Source organism: Xenopus laevis, chromosome 7L (assembly GCF_017654675.1).
Source record: "Xenopus laevis strain J_2021 chromosome 7L, Xenopus_laevis_v10.1, whole genome shotgun sequence".
NCBI classification, from domain to species: domain Eukaryota; kingdom Metazoa; phylum Chordata; class Amphibia; order Anura; family Pipidae; genus Xenopus; species Xenopus laevis.
The window spans coordinates 18,698,836-18,718,023 of record NC_054383.1 but is presented as its reverse complement, the minus strand read 5'-3'; the positions used below and the strand labels follow the sequence as shown (position 1 = coordinate 18,718,023).

Sequence of the window (19,188 nt, the reverse complement as noted above, 5' to 3'; positions counted from 1 at the left end):
CCGGAGAATCTTACGAACAGCAAGTAAAGGACATGCAAGTCATGTATTCAGTTAGACAAAATAAACATATATAGTGAGTGCAAGCCATGCATTCTGTTAGCAAACAGCCAACAGATGTGGTGAGTGCAAATCATGCATTCTGTTGGAGAATTGAGTGTTCAAACTGTAAATCTTTTTAGCAATGCAATAAGCTTAATCTGATTTCATGTAAATCAATTTTTACTTTAAGCGACTGTTATTTTAACTTCACAGCCAAATTCCAGTTCTCTCGTATTAATGTAAGTCTGTTAAAGGTCCACTGAACTGTGCTGCTTTTCATTTTGCGTTGTCCCATTATAGAGGAGTAAGCACTCTGATATTATTGATATTATCTAAAGGTATTTCTTTGTAAAAGATAAATATATTTTACTATTAATTCCATTAAATCTGTTATACTACTGATTTTTTAACAGATCGCAGTTGCCCTTTATTTTCATTCTTGTTGTTTCACAGTCCGTTAAGTTTTATATTTCCTAATGGGAAAAAAAAGGCATAACGCAAAGGGAAGAATTAAAAGACTAATTGCAAGGTTGCTAACTTTGCACCCATCTGCAGGATACCAAAGAATAATTTAGACGTGAACTTTCTACTAAAATAATTATTATAAATATTGTGGTTGGGTGGGCATTAAAGATATTAACATACAAAACAAACATAAACATTTTAAATAAGTACATGGGTTTGTGATAAAGCTATACAGCATCAAATGTATGGCGTTACTTAAAGAGAATAGCATAAAAAACTGTTTGTAGCTAAATGAATAATTTAGGGAGCAGCACTTCTTGCCTATGGCTGTGTTAGGCAGTTAGCTTATGCCTCACTTCTCTCCTTGTTATATATGCTATATAAACTGGACACTGAAACTTTCATTTCTTAGAAGAAGGAAAAATATCAAAATTGTATATTTTTTAAGTATGTACATAATAGAAAGCCAATTGTTCTGATGAAAGGAACATATAAAACTAAGTTAGCTTTTACTGCTCACAGAAACCCCTGCAGTTCCCTTATATGTTTCAGTAGTTTGGATCAGCCTGTCTCATAATAAAATTACCAGTACCCTACGACCACATCCTACAATAGAAGACTTCACATTGTAAATCAAAGAGAGACTGTTTGACTTGGCAATAAATACGTTATTTGATTCAAGAACACACACACATTTATCTAAAGAAGCTTCAAGGATGGCAGTGTTGCCTGCAATTGCTAAAATAGTCCATAGCACTATTTCTATGGCTTGTGTATGGGGCCCTTGAGAGGTCCTACCCATACAAGTGCTTCCCAACAAGTCTCTTTAGGCCCCCTCTTATAATCCAATTATTGGTCCGGAGGCCAAGCAATCAGATCATCCTGATTTAGACTAAAGGTGGCCATACACTATAAGATCCACTCATTTGGCAAGGTCACCAAATGAGCGGATCTTAACCAGATATGCCCATTAACAGCTGGGCGATATCGGGTGAGTCCGAACGTTCGGCCTTGGGGCCGACAATCGGATTACAATACTACGAATGGGCGCCGACAGGTCACAGGGCCACATCAACTAGCCGATGCAGTCCTGGATCGTTAAAAAAATCAAACTTGACTGATTGATATCTGCCCGATTTTTGGCCTGATATCGTTCGGAGGACCCGTTGGGAGCCCCCACACGTGGGCAAATAAGCTGCCTAATTGGTCTAAAGGACCAATATTGGCAGCTTTAATCCGCCTGTGTATGTCCACCTTAAATTGGGTAAAGATCTGCTGGTTTACCAACCTTGTCAAACAAGTGGAGTTTACCATATGTAGACACTTATTAAATCATGTTACAAAATATATGACGATTCTTTATCACCCAAGATGCTGGCAAAATTCTTATTCACGCTCTTATCGTATCATATTATGTCTAGACTACTGTAAGTCTCTATTAATTGACCTTTCCCACCAGAGACCGTCACCTCTCCAGTCCATAATGAACACTGCTGCCAGGCTTTTACACCTCATCAACTGCTCCTCTTCTGCCATGTCACTCTGCCAATTCCTGCACTGGCTTCCACTACCTTTCAGAATAAAATTCAAACGAATTACCCTGACATTCAAAACAGTTTATAGCTCTGCCCATCCTACAGCTCTGAACTAATCTCTAGATACTCACCCAACTGCTTACTACTCTCCTCTACTGACCTGCTCATCAACTCTTCAATTCCTTACCTCCTCACACGCTCGCATTCAAGACTTTGCAAGGGCTGCACCCCTCCGCTGGAACTCTCTCCCACGGTCTGTCCCACTTTCTCCCAACCTTTCTGCTTTCAAAAGATCTCTTAAAACACATTTATTAACAGAAGCCTACCATACCAAACGCAATACCATATGTTATATCTCTCACCTTGCTTAATTCTGATCTTGCCCGCTCCCACACCTTGTGTCTCAACTCCTTTCCCTTTTAGATTGAAAGCTCTTATTTGGAGGGCCTTCTTCAACTTTTGTATGGGTTACTCGTTACTTTTGTATCGGTAACTGCTGGTCACTATGTATGTAATTCTGTATGTTCTTTGTGTAAACACATTTATTTTACATTGATGTGAAATATGTTGGCACTCTAAAAATACATATTAATAATAATACCATGTATTACCAGCTTAAATAAGGATGAAGGCTACAAGAACTACTTTGTGAATCTCTATTTACAAATTACTGGATCTGCAACAAGAAATTAGTGTCCCCTCATCTATGCTTGTGGTACTTGACACAACATATGGCGAAGAGCTATAAATATATTTCTTTTTCCTTAATTCCTCTTCTTTATACAAGTGTGTTTATATACATGAGTAAGCCTCTTCTTTTTATAAATTTCCATCACTATAGCATATAGAGGTCTTGAACTCCATCTTTTGAAAGTCTTTCTTCTAATGGAGATTAAAATTAGAAAGCAGAATGACATGGGATGTAAAATACCAGATTGACAAAGGAGGCATGGGAAAGACAGGCAGCCTCATCTTAATCTGAAAATAGTGGGCACAGAGCTCTCTCCACATACTGGACCCAAATGAGAAAGGAATTTATCTCTCCAAGTCTGTCTTATTAGAACTATTTCTTTAAGTTTGTGATTACGGTATTTTTTTACGATTCAGAGATCTGAAACAGTAGAGCAGCTTTGGCTTCCCCATGGAGACACTGAGGGTAACTGTCACTTTTTATGCTATGAAGAATTGCCAGACTGCTGTTTCCTAGGCTCTATGAAGCAGACATAAGTCAAACAATTACATAATATAAGCCTCAGAAAGCAAGCAGAAAAATAACCGTTAGTTAGTACAATGGCGAAAGGCTTCTTTTAACAAGACTGAAATCACTGGGCTTGCCAGGATTAGCCGTCATCAAGCAGAGGTGCCTGAGAGGCCTACAATAACCCCCTTTCTTGATGAGGTTGTAGCTGGTGTAGGAGAACCACTCTGTTCTGCCCAGTGGAGCGAAAATAGTGAGACTGCACCTCATACCTTGTCATATGGAAAAACAACTGCAGTCTTCCAGCTTTGAAATGAACCAAAATAAAATAATGGAAAAGCTGTTCTAAATAGGTGCACTTTCTTCATGAGCAGTCATACCGGACTCACCGAGGGGGCGTACTTATACGTCGTTGCTATATGCGGCTGCTGCATTGCTTCTCCTATATTTTTGTTTGTATTTCACCTCCAAATTCTGCCGTTTGAAAACAATTAAAAAGAGATTAAAATGCTATTTAAGTTGTAGTAAAAATTAATGCTAGCATTAGAATTATAATTGCCTCTTCACGCGGCAAAGCCTAATGGCTAGATTTAATAAGGCATAATAAAGAAATCAGAACTTTTTTTTTTTTTTTTCATGGCCACATTTTTCCTTTTTATATTTGCAAAATGGTTTTTAGTGATTTGATTTGGATAAGTGCAAAGCTTGAAAAGACTTGCGGATGATTGACTAATGACCATTATGAATTGTTAGCAGTTATTACTTAATTTTTTATCCATAACCGGACGCTTTACCAGGATCAGAGATTTGATCAATATCGTTATGGATTTACTTGACCTGGTGATGCGATTTGATACCTACAACCAGTCATTCTTTTGGGAGTCTGATATACCGAGGGCATTCAACAGTGATAGATAAGATATTTGATTAAAGGGATACTCTCATTGGAAATTTAAAATGCATCAGTTAATAGTGCTGCTCCAGCAGAATTCTGCGCTGAAATCCATTTTTCGAAAGAGAAAACAGATTTTTTTTTATATTTAATTTTGAAATCTGACATGGGGCTAGACATAGGGGCAGATGTATTAAGGGTCGAATATCGAGGGTTAATTCGAATATCAAAGTCAAAGGATTTTGTGCAATTCGTTCGATCGAACGATCGCAGGAATAATCGTTCGATCGAACAATTAAATCCTTCGAATCGAACGATTCGACGGAATTTAATCCATCGATTGAAGGATTATCCTTCGATCAGAAAACACTTGGAAAGCCTATGGGGACCTTCCCCATAGGCTAACATGGACTTCGGTAGCTTTTAGGTGGCGAACTAGCGGGTTGAAGTTTTTTCTTAAAGAGACAGTACTTCGACTATCGAATGGTCAAATAGTCAAATGATTTTTTGAATCCTTCGATTCGAAGTCGTAGTCGAAGGTCGAAGTAGCCAAAAAAACACTTAGAAATGTTTTTTTCCTCTATTCCTTCACTCGAACTTAGTGAATGGGCCCCATATTGTCAGTTTCCCAGCTGCCCACAGTCATGTGGCTTGTGCTCTGATAAACTTCAGTCACTCTTTACTGCTGTACTGCAAGTTGAGGTGATTTCACCCCCTCCCTTCCCCCAGCAGCCTAACAACAGAACAATGAGAAGGTAACCAGATAACAGCTCCCTAACACAAGATAACAGCTGCCTGGTAGATCTAAGAACAGCACTCAATAGTAAAATCCAGGTCCCACTGAGACACATTCAGTTACATTGAGTAGGAGAAACAACAGCCTGTCAGAAAGCAGTTCCATCCTAAAGTGCTGGCTCTTTCTGAAAGCACATGACCAGGCAAAATGAGTTGAGATGGCGCCTACACACCAATATTACAACTGAAAAAAATACACTTGCTGGTTCAGGAATTAAATTTTCTATTGTAGTGTAATTTAGAAATAAAAAATACATCATAAAAATCATGACAGAATCCCTTTAAATAATTTGTATTGGTCTGTTGGTTTGATCTGTAGCTGATCCTTAGGCTTACTTGAGAAGTTCAATCAAATTCCATCAAAGATCAAATGGATTAGAAATGTGTTTTTGATATACTGTATCTGCACCTGAGGTTAGAAGGCTTGTTCATAAACACAATTGGGTCACATGGCAGTTGAATAGTTTTAGTAGTTAATTTGTGAGCTTATTTGGTTCCCCCTTTAGTGAAGGTCTAAAAGATTTGTCTTGGGGCTCTAACATGCTCTCAGTAAAAGTACCAATTGCTTATTTAATTTTAAAATACATACATTTGTTGTTCATCAGAAAAGAAGAAGAATTGTAGCTTGAACCGCTATGTAGGCATTAAACTCTATGGGTTGCTGTAGGGGGTGGCATTCTGAAACATCATAAGAGACGGGAATGTTTAAGGGGTAAGGAGCAATACATTTGGGGCCCCTGGACTCTACTTGCTTTCTTTGGAAACTGATGTGATTGTGCGAGAATAATCAGATCGCAAGCACCACTGAGCCAGTGTTGTCTCTGTAAAAATATCTTGTAATCATTATTGCAGTGTTGATGTATTTACACCAGGGTTTGTTAGCTGTGAGCTTTAGCGCTGGTGCTAAACTGCCACTTGTAGCCTCACCTGGCAGCAGATAAGATATGTGCAATTTCCTATCTGCAAATAAACCTCTGACTATACTATCAGTGTGTTTGTACAAGTGAATAGGAAATTATATCAGAATCTCCATCCTGACAAATATAGCATAATAAATCCAAACTTTTATTTTTTTCCCCCAAGAGATCCAAATTATATCAATGAATCGGCTTCATGACCCTGAGATTGGTCAAGAACCAATTATTTGCCTTGTTTCAATTACAACTGCTGGAAGATAGTTTTATATTATTAAAGGGGAGTATGGGGTCCGCAGTATAGGGACCCATTCTTGGGTGACGACCCATAGTTTATAAATCCCGGAGCTAAATACAGACTCGGATATTTTTTAATTGATATGGGCTTATTTTCTGAAATTAGATGTGTAAATATCACTTGAAATGTTTTACTGAGCTTTTCACCCCTCCGTGGCAGATTCTCTGCTGAGTTGAGCTTGATTTTAGGATGACTTTTCCTTTTAGCATTAAACGGTCTGTATAATATTCATGGCATTTAAGTAAAGGACAGCCATCAGGGGGGGACAGGGGGGAGAGTTGTAGGGGGCCCCAAGGGTAGGGGGGGCCTGGCCACGCCGCACTTACTTGATTAGCCGGACCCCCCTGCTTTCTGAGAGTTGCTGACTTCGGGAAGGCAGGGCGGGAGCACAAGGGGAGGTATCTTCTGTCCATTACTTCCCCTTATTGGTCACTGAGTTTAAGTCCCGGTTGAGCTGCTCAGGGATTGGATCGCTGAGGTTTGAACTTCTCCTCCAGCTCATCCAATCACCATGCAGCTTTACCAGGACTTGAAATTCTGTGACCAATAAGGGAAGAAAATGCTGTCACTGGAAGAAGATGCAGCCACCCGTGCTCCCCTCTTCACTTCTGTAGTTGGCATGGCAGGGCCCCCCTAAAGGTAACCCTTTGTGGTCCCTGTTATGTGGTGGGGCCCTGGGCACCAAATTTTTTTTAAACTTCTGGGGGAGGGCAAGTTTTTTTTACATGGACGTTTAAGGGGGGCCCTAGTCACCAGTTTTCTTATAACGTGGGGGGGGCCCCGGCCACCAATTTTTTTTCCCAATTGGGGTCCTAGCCACCAATATTTTTTAATGGGGGACCCTGACCACAAATGTTTTTTTTTAATGGGGGGGACCCTGACCACAAATGTTTTTTTCAATGGGGGGCCCTGACCACCAATATTTTTTTATTAACATGTGGGAACCATAGCCACCAATGTTTTTTTTTTTTAGTGTGTGGTGGGGGGTGGACCTGTGGGGTGGGAGGGCGGACCTATAGGTGGGGCTTGTGGTGGGCGCAGCCCAAGGGGCCCTGGAAATTTTTTCGTATGGGGCCCTACTATTTCTGATGGCGGCCCTGACCCTAGGGGACAGGCAAGGGGGCAGAAGAGGGTTATATGACTTTGTAGTGCACTTTTCACCCTGCATTCCTGGTAAATCACCCATTAGATGCCCTGTTTATACTAATCTTTTATTTTTAATTGTCAGTGTAATGGAACTGAGTTTTACTCATGATGATGGACTGCAGAAACAGGCTGGAAGCCCCCCCCCCCCCCCCAGAACAGTAAAACCCTAGGCTAATTAGCATTTAATGGAGTCCCAGGTGATTTATTTCTTGCTCTTCATAAGATTATCAGCTTGGGTCAGTGGGCAAATCAACTGAGAACTTAGGAGACCTGGGATGCGAGTATTTTGGCGCTTGCTACATTCACATGACTAGTAAAGTCATTTGTTTCCAGGGTAAATCAAGTTGTCTCCGAAAGCTGATAGGAAAGTAGATTTCCTTACTAGAAATGAAGAGCCATCACAATGGAATACCCACCACCAGTTTGGGTTTCCGACATCTGCCATAACTGATATCGTTTCTCTACCCAAGAATTACTTTCGCCCCTGTCTGCTTTCATCTCGTCTTTCCATTTCCTTTTCATCTCTCACCTAGGGCTGTTGCTAGGATGGAGTGCTCCTTCTCACGCCTGCTTAGCATACATAAATTAGTCAGAAGTTGCCATAGTACATGAGTAGTATGCATCTTTTAATAGCAGGGTATGTTTAATTCAGCTGTGTGCAGCCAACACATTTTCCACATTTTAATTTAGAGTTTCTTTATAACTCAAAGCTTTCAGAGATATACTCAGCATTGCTTTAATTTTTAAGAATTTTTTTTTTTAAATCAACGTTTTTTTAATCGATCGGTCACACAAACTGAATATATATAACATTATTTAACATTGTTGGTTAAGTTGTTTCCAATATTCAATCTCATTGATACAAGGCCAAGCAGAGAAAAATTGGATTCAATTTGTATGTTAAGGTTCAATGGTATTATTAGTATGACTATTGTACTTTACTACTATACAATCAAATTTTGTGAAATCTGCGATTGATATTCTGCCAAATAACAGGCTTGTTTTAAAGGAGAAGGAAAGTCGTTTACCACTTGGAGGTGCCAAATGTTAGGCACCCCCAAGTGAATGTATTTACTTACCTGAAACCCTGGGCCGGTGCTCCTATCAGCAGAAAACTGCACCAGCCCCAGGTTATACCAACGAGCACCACAGAGCGATCCTCTTGCGGCTTCTTCTTTCTTCTCGTGGCTGCGCATGTGCATTAGAGTGAAAAGCTGAACTTTAACTAAAAAGTCGGCTTTTCCATTCTACTGCGCATGCTTTTCCCCTGGCAAATTTGAAGAAAGAAGAAGCCAGAAGAGATGCGTTCCGTGGTGCTCACTGGTATAACCCTGGGCCAGTGCAGTTTTCTGCTGATAGGAGCACTTGCCCGTGGTTTCAGGTAAGTAAATATATTCACTTAGGGGTGCCTAACATTTGGCACCCCCAAGTGGTAAACGACTTTACTTTAAAGTTATAATTAATGAAAATAATTTTAAAAATAAAAAGTTTATATTATATTCATAATAAAGGTGGAATGCCATCCTGAACATGAGAACAACAGTAAAAGAATAACAGTACATCTATAGCTGAGACCCTGGAGTTACTGAACATGTTCACACCCAAAATCTGCCCCTTGGGGATGATGATATCCCTGCACACCACACTAGGCTGACGGTGAAATCCCTGATGTTCTATGCCAGGGGTCCCCAACCTTTTTTACCCGTGAGCCACATTCAAATGTAAAAAGAGTTGGGGAGCAACACAAGCATTAAAATTGTTCCTGAGGATGCCAAATAAGGCCTGTGATTGGTTATTTGGTAGTCCCTATGTGGACTGGCAGCCTACAAGAGGCTCTACTTGGCACTATACTTAGTTTTAATGCAATTGAAACTTGCTTCCAAGCCTGGAATTCAAAAATAAGCACCTGCTTTGAGGACAGTGAGAGCAACATCCAAAGGGTTGGAGAGCAACATGTTGCTCACGAGCTACTGGTTGGGGAACACTGTTCTATGCTAAAAAAAATTCTAATTAATGCTTTGGATTTCCCCAGTGCCCCCATTGAATTTCCCCAATGCTTCCATTAATGAAACTTACGTATGAAGCAAGGGGGTGCCCAATTAAATTTCAAAAAGCTTGGGGAACATGGTGCAACGTACACTTAGGTAATGACTTATACAGATGTAATGTATGACCTTTAATTGTAAAAACACCAATATGATGCTGCTGTACTCCCTCTTCCCCCCTTCTGTACCCCACATGTTTTTTGAAACTCAGTAAAAATGAAACCTGTTAAAAAAAAAAAAAAATAACTGTAATCTGTCTGTTTTGTTTTCTTCACTTTAGTCTTCAAACCTTGACGAGAGGCATGGGAATCGGCCAAGATCTATGGTCCGTTCATTTACAATGCCATCATCATCAAGACCTTTGTCTGTGGCCTCCGTGTCTTCAGTGTCTTCTGACAGTACACCATCAAGGCCTGGCTCAGATGGGTAAGACATTTTATATCAGGTGCTCTAACGTCCCATTGTATTCATGAGAAACATTTGTAAACCTGCATATTTATCAGTGGCATAACTATAAAGGAAACCAACCCTGCAGTTGCAGTGGGGCCTGGACAGTGGGGTCAGGAAAGGGGGTTCTGCTTTCTCTACTACTGGGTCAATTAATACCCAGCCGCATGCCCCACTTGGCAACCCCTCTCCCCATCTATTTTCCTACCTAAATTCAAGCGGGTGGTGCAAAGTGCTGGGGGAGTGGGGTCATGGTATGGGCAGGGGTTCCTGATGCAGAGGTAGGTACGCCATTGGCATCTATGAACAAATTGCAGAGCTGGGCCAAGGAGCTTTGGCACCAATACTTTCGGACACACAACATGGCTGTATTGTACATGCAGAAAACTTACATGTGTGCAAGATGGAATCCGTTATCCAGAAAACCCAGTACAGGTATAGGATCTGTTATCCGTAAACCCGTAATCCAGAAACCTCTGAATTATGGAAAGATCGTCAAATAACTGAAACATTTTTAAAATCAATTCCTTTTTCTCTGTAATAATAAAACAGTAGCTTGTACTTTATACCAGCTAATATATAATTAATCCTTATTGGAAGCAAAACAATCCCATTGGGTTTATTTAATGTTTACATGATTTTCTAGTAGATTTAAGGGTAGAGGCACACAATGCTATTTGGGGGAGACAAATCCCCTCTTCTTCGGACGACTAATCTCTTTGAACTGCCTTCCTTTTGCAACTGCCTGCCTTAGAATGTAAGTCGCCGGTGGGATGGCACACAAGCTATTTGTTTTCCAAAGTTGCCTCACGAGGAAACTTCTGCCGACTTCGGAAAACGAAGCTTGCTCCAAGTGCCATCCCACCGGCGACTTACATTCTTGCCCCGGGAAGGCAGTTCGAGGAGATTAGTCGCCCAAAGAATCTCCATGTGTGTCTCTGCCCTTAGGCATGAAGATCCAAATGACGGAAAGACTGTCTCCCATTGTCATAATCAAAGAAAACATTTTTAAAATGATTTCCTTTTTCTCTGTAATAATAAAACAGTAGCTTCTTGATCCAAACTAAGATATAATTAATCCGTATTAGAAGTAAAACCAGTCTATTATTTTTACATGATTCTCTAGTAGACTTAAGGTATGGAGATCCATATTACGGAAACATCCCTTATCCGGAAAACCCCCGGTCCCGAGCATTCTGGATAACCGGTCACATGCCTGCTACTCCATTTTCATCAAATAATTAAATTTCTTAAAAATTGATTTCCCTTTTCTCTGTAATATTAAAACAGCACCTTGTACTTGTTTCCAACTAATTTATACTTATTGGAGGCAAAACCAGCCTATTGGGATTATTTAATGTTTAAATAATTTTTGAGCAGACATGGTATGGAGAGCTACATTTCAGGAAGATCCCTTATTTGGAAAGCCCCCAGATCCGGAGCATTCTGGGTAACAGGTCCCATACCTGTATTTAATTTCATTTTAAGAATATTTCAGTTATCACCTCAGAACCAGTGCCCTTTGCATTTCCCTGCTTGTGCCTGAACAACAGCAATGAACTTTCAATTTTCACTTTGAGAGATAAATAAACTGCAATACATCTGTGCCCTTTTAAGGCTGATTGGCCGCTCACAATACTTCAGCAGCTCCCAAATTATAGCCCACGTCTCCAGCATGTCACTGTTCTCTTTGCGTCTGATTTTCAGGCCTTTGCTAGGTTATTCGATACACTCCAGAAAAGCATTCCTAAAAAACTGCATTTCTGCTGCTCGAAAAAGGAGCATCAAGTGAACAAAAATGTTACCGTTTATAAGGCAATCTCTGCCCCGGGGGGCTTGATTTAAGAAGCTCAAAATATTTAGCCCAGCTGCTTGTCACCGTTCTGCAGGCAAAATGCATTAATCCCCGTCTGATCCAACCCCGATAAGATAGTTGATTAAGGTTAAAAAGCGGATGTTGTACCATGTTTAGGCTGTTTAGTCTGGCTCCTGCAATTTGCATGTTTGGCATGTCTCCCGGTGATAGTCAGTTTGGATGAAATCAGCAGACAGGATTTTTTTACGGATCAACAGTGGCACAGAACCAACTGGCAGTGGCAGGGCTGCGGATTTGTCTTTGCTGCGCTCAGCCCTTAGATACAGGATGGAAACCAGGAAAGCTCCGTAATTTAAACATAAAGAGATTCCCCTAATGCAATAGGATGGGTTGTCATGTATTGGTTAACACATTCGAGCTGATGGGCACAATTAAAAAAAATATGGAGACGGTCATATCCAGTAAGTGTTTTGCTCTTAATATAATACAGGTACAAATGGTTCAAAAGGAGCACACTCAGTCACAATAAAGTGCAGTCCTACAGGCACTCCCCAATGGAGTTACCACAACATAATATCTGCAAAAAAGATGAGGATCGCACTCTCTGAAAAAGAGTTCATTAATTTTACATAAAGGTTACAAAAAATAAATGGTACCCAGGCCTTTTTTTTTCTTTTCTTTTTCTTCTTTTTTATTTTGTTTTGCCCTTCATGATGACGCTGTTGGTCGAAACGCATAGGGCCACTATTTGGCGCCATTGTCTGATTTATTTTTTTGTACCATTTATTTTTTGTAACCTTTATGTAAAATAAATGAACTTTTTTCTGAGAGTGTGATCCTCACCTTTTTTGTGGGTTTTGCTGTTTATATGACATGGGTCTGTGTGTCTGTAACGGAGTACGGCCTGCTGTGTATAACGAGCAATATACCCCCTGTTGTAAATTATAAGGATCAGACTGGGCCGGAGGGACACCGGACACTATTGTAATTCTATAATTAGTACAGATATGGGTATATATAATTTATGTGAGGGTAGGGAGGGATGTGTGTATGGATGCTGGGTTTTCATTTAAAGGGGTTGAACTGATGGACTTTGTCCTTTTTCAACTCAATTTAACTATGTAAGGAAATAAGGTTCGCAGGGAAGGGGTTTTAAGGCTGGGGGTGGGGTGTGTGTGAAGGCTGAGGCAAGAAACATACCCCCTTATTGTAAATTATAAGGATCAGACTGAGCCGGCGGGACATCGGGGAAAAAACCCTGTGGTTCCGCCGGGCCAGACCTGCTATTGCCTCTGCCCCTGACCTCACTCCCTGGCCATGGTCGTGAGGAGGAAAAAAGGTAAGCGGGGGAAGGGGTTTAAGGCTGGGGGGGTGAAGGAAGGGACAAGTTATATACTCCCATTGTAAATGATAAGGATCAGACGGGGCCGGCAGGACACAGTGAAAAAACCCAGTGCCCCCTTATTGCCGCTGCCACAACCTCCCTCCCTGCCCCTGGTCATTAGAGGGAAAAAAGCTACATGGGGGGGGGGAGTGAAGTTTCCTAAAGCAGCAGCCCAGGGCCCCCCAGTCCAAGCGTGACTTTTAGGCAGAAGAAGCCCATGTCTAGGGTGCAGTGATGGATCGAGGAGGCCGGCAGGTACCTCTGCTCTTTGCCTTCCTCTGGTTTTGGCCAGGAATCTCCAGGTCTCTGTGTGCGACTCTCACAGGGGTGTGGGTAGTTTGTGTATATTCATACGGGGGGAGGGGGTCGCTGTCAAGGCAGACACTTGTCCGGTGCTCTCAACCCAAGGCCTGGTGCTGATTATAACTGATGTCTAAGCGCCCTTTATAAGAATTTATTATACTTTTGTGGCTCTTGTGTATAATAAAGCTGGCAATTTGTGCTCCTAAGTCATATTATGTATGGTTCATTGTATGGCCAGTGTTAAGCATCATTTATACAGATATATTTTACAGACAGATATATAAAATAAAAAATAAAACAAAATGGTGGCTGTTCTGCAGAATGTTCCATCTGTTCCCCTGAAAAAGCATTCTTCATGGTTAGGGCAGTGTAGAGTCTGCAGACAGAATATTTCATGTGTCAGCACTGAATGGATGTTTCACAGTTATATTCCAATTCTTCCAGGTTTGTTCTGGAACCACTTTTGCCAAAGAAAATGCATTCTCGCTCCCAAGATAAATTGGACCGAGATGATCTTGATAAGGAGAAGAAGGAGAAAAAGAAGGAGAAAAGGAACAGCAAGCACCAAGAGATGTTCGATAAAGAATTTAAAGCTGCTGAAATTCCTCTGCCGCAATCTGAAGCCGTTATTCTGTCAGAAACGGTAATTCTGTTAACGGGGCGTGTGGGTATCCGTAGCTGAAACTGAATGCCCTGCTACTCTATATCATTTCATTGATCCATTGATATCCAGATAAATGAAAAGATATGTGTGAGCACTGGGAATGTCTTGCACTGGCCGGGAAGCTTCTCTAACCAAGGATTCGGGATGGGTTCATAAGGGACAGCAGGATTTTTCAGTAAATTCTGATATAAAGGTAAATCTGCGCAGCAATTTGTAAAGTAGAAATATTAATCTTTAGTTAGTAAGACTTGACCTCTGACAAGAGCTATAGATTTCTTTTTTTTTCTCCATTATGTAGAGGGATTGCTTTAGCTGATCTCTCATGGAAAGTGAGAACAAGGGGCATATGTATCAAAGGGTGAAAATAGAGTTAACCTGAGGGGTCACAGCTCTCGATTGATTTGTATGGGATTTTGCTAGGGGCGAATATATCAAGAGGTCTAAATTGTCTTTCTACAATTACCTAAAAATTTTATACAGCTTCCCAAAACTATATATATATATATATATATATATATATATATATATATATATATATATATATATATATATATATATATATATATATATATTTACCCCATTGCCCATTAAAGAGATACAGACAACAGAAAATAACCTTTTTAATCTATCATAACCTTGTCTTTCAATGCTTGTTATAATGTTCCCATAAAAGCCTGAGACTTTTAAATTACCTTTCTTACCCCCATGTTCCTCTATGAGGGGGCGGCCATATTTGTGCAGCAGGAGTCCGTTAGTATAAGAAGCTCTGACGGGTTAAGAAGGGACAGTCAGGTTGACAAAACAGTCAGGTTTAGGAACTTCCAATAACAATTACTTACAAAAGCAGAACTATTAGCAAAAAACGATCAACATGACCTGTTGGTCCAAATTTATCTTAATATGTTCTGCCAAAAACTCAATGACATCCGCATGAGTTTCTTCCGCTTATTAATTATTAGATTTTCCCAAAAATGGGGATTTTTCCACCTGAAAACTCTGATTTTGTGCGCTTTTTTCCCCTGAAAACTAACAAATATCTTCACTAAATGGCATAAAGAGGGCATCTATTGCATTAGTGAAATACTCACCAGTGAGTTGGCTGTAATGACATTTTCAGAAGCCTCAGCAAAACACCCCTCCCTCTGTGATCAACATTTTTATTATTTACAAGCTTCCCACTATGCGAGAGATATTCTACATAGGATTACAATCACGATACCTCACGCCCCACCTCCTATATTCACAAACATATTCTTTCAAAAGTCCGATTCTTTACTAAAAAGGAATTTTTGCATTGGGAGTTCACATGGGGCAATTTCATAGATGAGAAACATGCAAAACAGGCCATGCTGCCCCTGGTAATGGTGGTGGGGGTTTTTTTTCGAGGGGGGGGCAAAAAAATACACTAGCACCAATGTCATTCTGTATGTATTGAAGTCATTTAGTCATTCATCTATTGAAGTCAGTAAGAAACAGCACTGTTTTCAGCACATCTCTGAAACCTACATGTGACATTGGCCTTAATCTGGCCATACACCAGGTCGAGCATCTCTTTCCCTGATATTCCCACCTTATGGCAGGCAATATCAGGCTGATCCGATCACTTGGCCCTCAGACCAAGATAAGATCATAAGATCAAGGCTGTTTCTGAGAAGACTGCATCAACGCACCAAAGTGGTCCTCTTCCCGTCTGCAAAATCAAACCTGTCCTATGGCTATTTTGCTGATTTTCAACCAGGACTGACCCGTCGACTGGCCCTATTTATGGATCGATAAACTGCTAACTTCTTCATTTTATCAGCCCGTGTATGGCCAGCTTTAGCATGAGACTAAAGAAGTCCCTTCTATGATGTAACAATGAACACTCTTTCCATGTTCCGGGTCAGTTAGTTGACATATTACATATTAATTGACCATATTATACACAGCAGTCTGAGGAAGTTGGCTGTAAAATACCTTGAAGGTCACATCCAACCTGTTGGTCTCCAGTTGAACAACCTACCTGTAGACTACACGTTCCATCATTCCCTCTATTTGTTGATCCTTTATGCCATACAACTTGATTGTATCATTACCGGAATACCATGACACTGTGACATCTTGGTTTTGATCATTGGTTGCAATTGCATGAAAACGTACTAGATATCTCCTAAGGTTCTAGGTATATCTAGAGCAGCAAATGCATTTACACTACAAGTCTAGCTGTAGTTGACTTTCAGTCTAGCCCCCCAAAGCCAGTCCTAATTTTGCAAACTGTTTATCAGACACTGTGCTATAATTATAGAGTGAACTTTGCGCAAACTATGATAACACCATTGCAGTATTTTTTTCAAGCATTTTTGTTTTTTATTTTCCAAATACAGATAAGCCCTCTAAGGCCTCAGAGACCAAAGAGCCAAGTTCTTAACCTAGCTACTGGTGAAAGGCGGATTTCTGTGTCTCCAGGCCCAGCTACTCCACAACAAACCCAGCCACCACCCATCACTCCAAGAGTTAGGACCCTGTTTAGTCTCCCACCAGGTAAAGTTATTCTTAATATTTCCAACTTGCCGTTTTCCAGCTGTATTTAATTACACATAAAGGTTTCAGACATATCAGAAAGTGTTCACTTCTGCCATCATGGCCATAGGACAGTGCCCACCATTTTTAAAAAATGACTTATTTTCATTAGTTCCCTGGACTTGATTCCATAATTTCTGTCTAATTCTGACCTGTTGTCTTGGACTTTTTTGTAGTCCACTATGTCACAAACGTCCCGGCAGGAGGATTTGACTGCAGTAGATGTCATGGCCATGAGTCCTGGGGATTGGGCTAGTGCAAAGGGAACCCTTACTTCATATACATTTCTGTTCTGCATAACCGTATGCAGCCTAATAGCAATTTTTAGTCTTTGCAAGTCCTGACCATGTAGATTTTACTGTATAATAATCACAGCATAAGATGGCAGTGTGCCGAGTTATTATATACTATTGAAATCAAGGCAACTACTATGTGGAATTTGTGAAAGGTTTTTTAGTGGAGTATTCTGAACAGAAGGAATTGCTTCCCTGCTTGATGAGTTCTTTAATGTGACCCAAACAAGCAGGGCCGGATTTACATAATGGGTGCCCCTAGGCCCACTGCCGTTCATCACCCCAGTCCCCTCCCCTTTATTTGTGCAAATTTGCATCATCTGGACCAGGAAATTGGTGCATGGGGAATTTATAAAATGATTGCATCCAGCGCATCCCCTAGGTGGCCTTTCCACATATCCGGGCCTGCAAACAAGTTGGTTTAACTTTGATTTCATGTTCTTTTTTAGGGCCAGAAATGAATGGTGAATCAGCGGCTACCCCACCTCCACTTCCAATCAAAGGGAGCATGGCAGATTATGGCAATGTCATGGATTTTACGGATTCCATGACCCCTTCAACTCCACCACCCCCTCCTCACAGGGTAAGACACCCACAATCATCTCACCCAGGTGCCATTTGTGCTTGTGGTAATAATGTAATTCCGCATCACTTCCATTTCCAATCCCGTTGATGGAACAATGGATTTTCACAGGGAATGTTTTTTTCCTGCAGCAGAAAACTCTAAAATATCTAGACCATCATAGCAGCCGCCCCCAAAAATACAATGCCTGTGTTTGCCTGCCCTCTGGCAGGTTTTAAGGACACTGCAGTCTGCACCTTATGATGGATGTTATGTTGTAGAGCTCAGACCTTAGAGACAGAGATGCTCTTTGCTTGAGCACTAAGGGACTCACTATTGCACCCCTAAGTGCTTTTGCTTTCCTGTCCGAGGTCTTTGTAGGTGACCTCTCTTGGGTTTACTAATACGAGGTGATGGTTGATCTGTGAGGTTCAGTTCCTGAGACTGATATGAAAATCCATATTTTTCCAAGTATTTGCTTCTAAGATGCAATTCATATTCATTAAAAATTACAATTTCAGCCAAAAGTGTTTTGTGCTCTTGAAGTTTACTTTCAGTCTACTCGCTCCGACTCCCCTGCTGCTGCTGAACAGAATGTTTTTCTCTCTTTCAGCATCTTCCTCCTCCGCTGCCAAGCAAGACGCCACCACCGCCTCCCCCAAAGACAGCGAGAAAGCCGACCACCATGGATTTTGGAATCTAACAGTAGCTGTGTGTCAATACGCGTGCCAAATGTAAAATTTACTTCGGCTAATGATGCAAAAATTACCTCAGCGGGGCCTGCGGTGTCTTCTTTTTTTTTTTTGTGTGCAATCATCAATAATGAAAAATAATTTAGATTTAACAAATGATCATGAGAATTTGCGAGCTACTGAACTGTGGATACTAATTTATCTAGAGGAGTTCTCAATGAGGGGTGTCCAACTTGGAGCCCTCCAGCTGCTGTCGTTGTGCACCCCCCTGGGAACTGTAGCTCTACAGCAGTTTGAGGGCCTCTCGCTGGGCTCCTGTTATAAATCAATATCCATATTTACTAAGACCTTTATTGACAAAGTCTTCTTATGATGACTTCACTAAGGCCGAGTCATCACCTTGTACAGAAGTTTGTATATATGAAATTCTTTTCTTTTTTTTCTCAATTTTAGGTTGTTTTAATTTTTTTTTTATTATACCTGATTTTATCTACAAGGAAAGTGTCCTTATCTACTTACATTCATAAAGACTATAAGCAACTGAAACCCCATATCTAATCAGCCTTTCAGCAATTACCTGTCAATGACGCATCCATAACCACACGCAGAACTATTTTACATGGTAACAGGTGAAGGCAGTGTTCCGCTGCGTGTTTGCGTCCCTTGGCGCGGGATTTTATACATGTCTCATAGACTGCATTATAAATATCCGACTAAGAAAATAAAAACAAGTGTTCAAAGTTAAAGGATAACTTTAACAACATTATTTTGCAATGCAGAAAGTAAATAAATTAAGATTATGAGGACAAATCTGTGAGAAGACTCTATATCGACATGAGATGTGTGTTTTGTTGGAATATCCTCTGATGCTTCTGTGCTTGATAAACAATATGGCGCTATATATCATAGACTATGACTGGTTGGTATATAGGTGAACCAAGAAATGGCAGCAATTTATTGTGTGCAAATAATCAAGATTAAACCAGAAGCCCAGTAACACAACAGCTGCAGAAACAGAACACAAAATTGTTGTCTCATGTGCCCATGGTTGACTAGTATGGTGGTTAGTAGGGTTGGGCAAAGGCAACGTTTGTCTCTGTCCTCAACCGGGGTTCATGAGACTTAACCAGAAAGTGTTTTT

The 19,188-nt window shown here is 40.6% G+C and overlaps 1 protein-coding gene across 2 annotated transcripts in view; it reads left to right on the top strand.

Moving 5' to 3' along the window:
- The window catches only part of dock1.L (dedicator of cytokinesis 1 L homeolog), a 269,367-nt gene extending 250,510 nt beyond the window's left edge, over positions 1 to 18,857 (top strand). For both annotated transcript variants that reach the window (XM_041568646.1, XM_018225171.2), the window contains exons 48-52: positions 9,608 to 9,753; positions 13,722 to 13,920; positions 16,305 to 16,461; positions 17,243 to 17,376; positions 17,969 to 18,857. In XM_041568646.1, the coding sequence (XP_041424580.1) occupies positions 9,608 to 9,753; positions 13,722 to 13,920; positions 16,305 to 16,461; positions 17,243 to 17,376; positions 17,969 to 18,058 (726 nt within the window). In that variant the 3' untranslated portion in view covers positions 18,059 to 18,857. The remainder of the gene's footprint in view (positions 1 to 9,607; positions 9,754 to 13,721; positions 13,921 to 16,304; positions 16,462 to 17,242; positions 17,377 to 17,968) is intronic.
- The last annotated feature ends 331 nt before the right edge of the window (positions 18,858 to 19,188 follow it).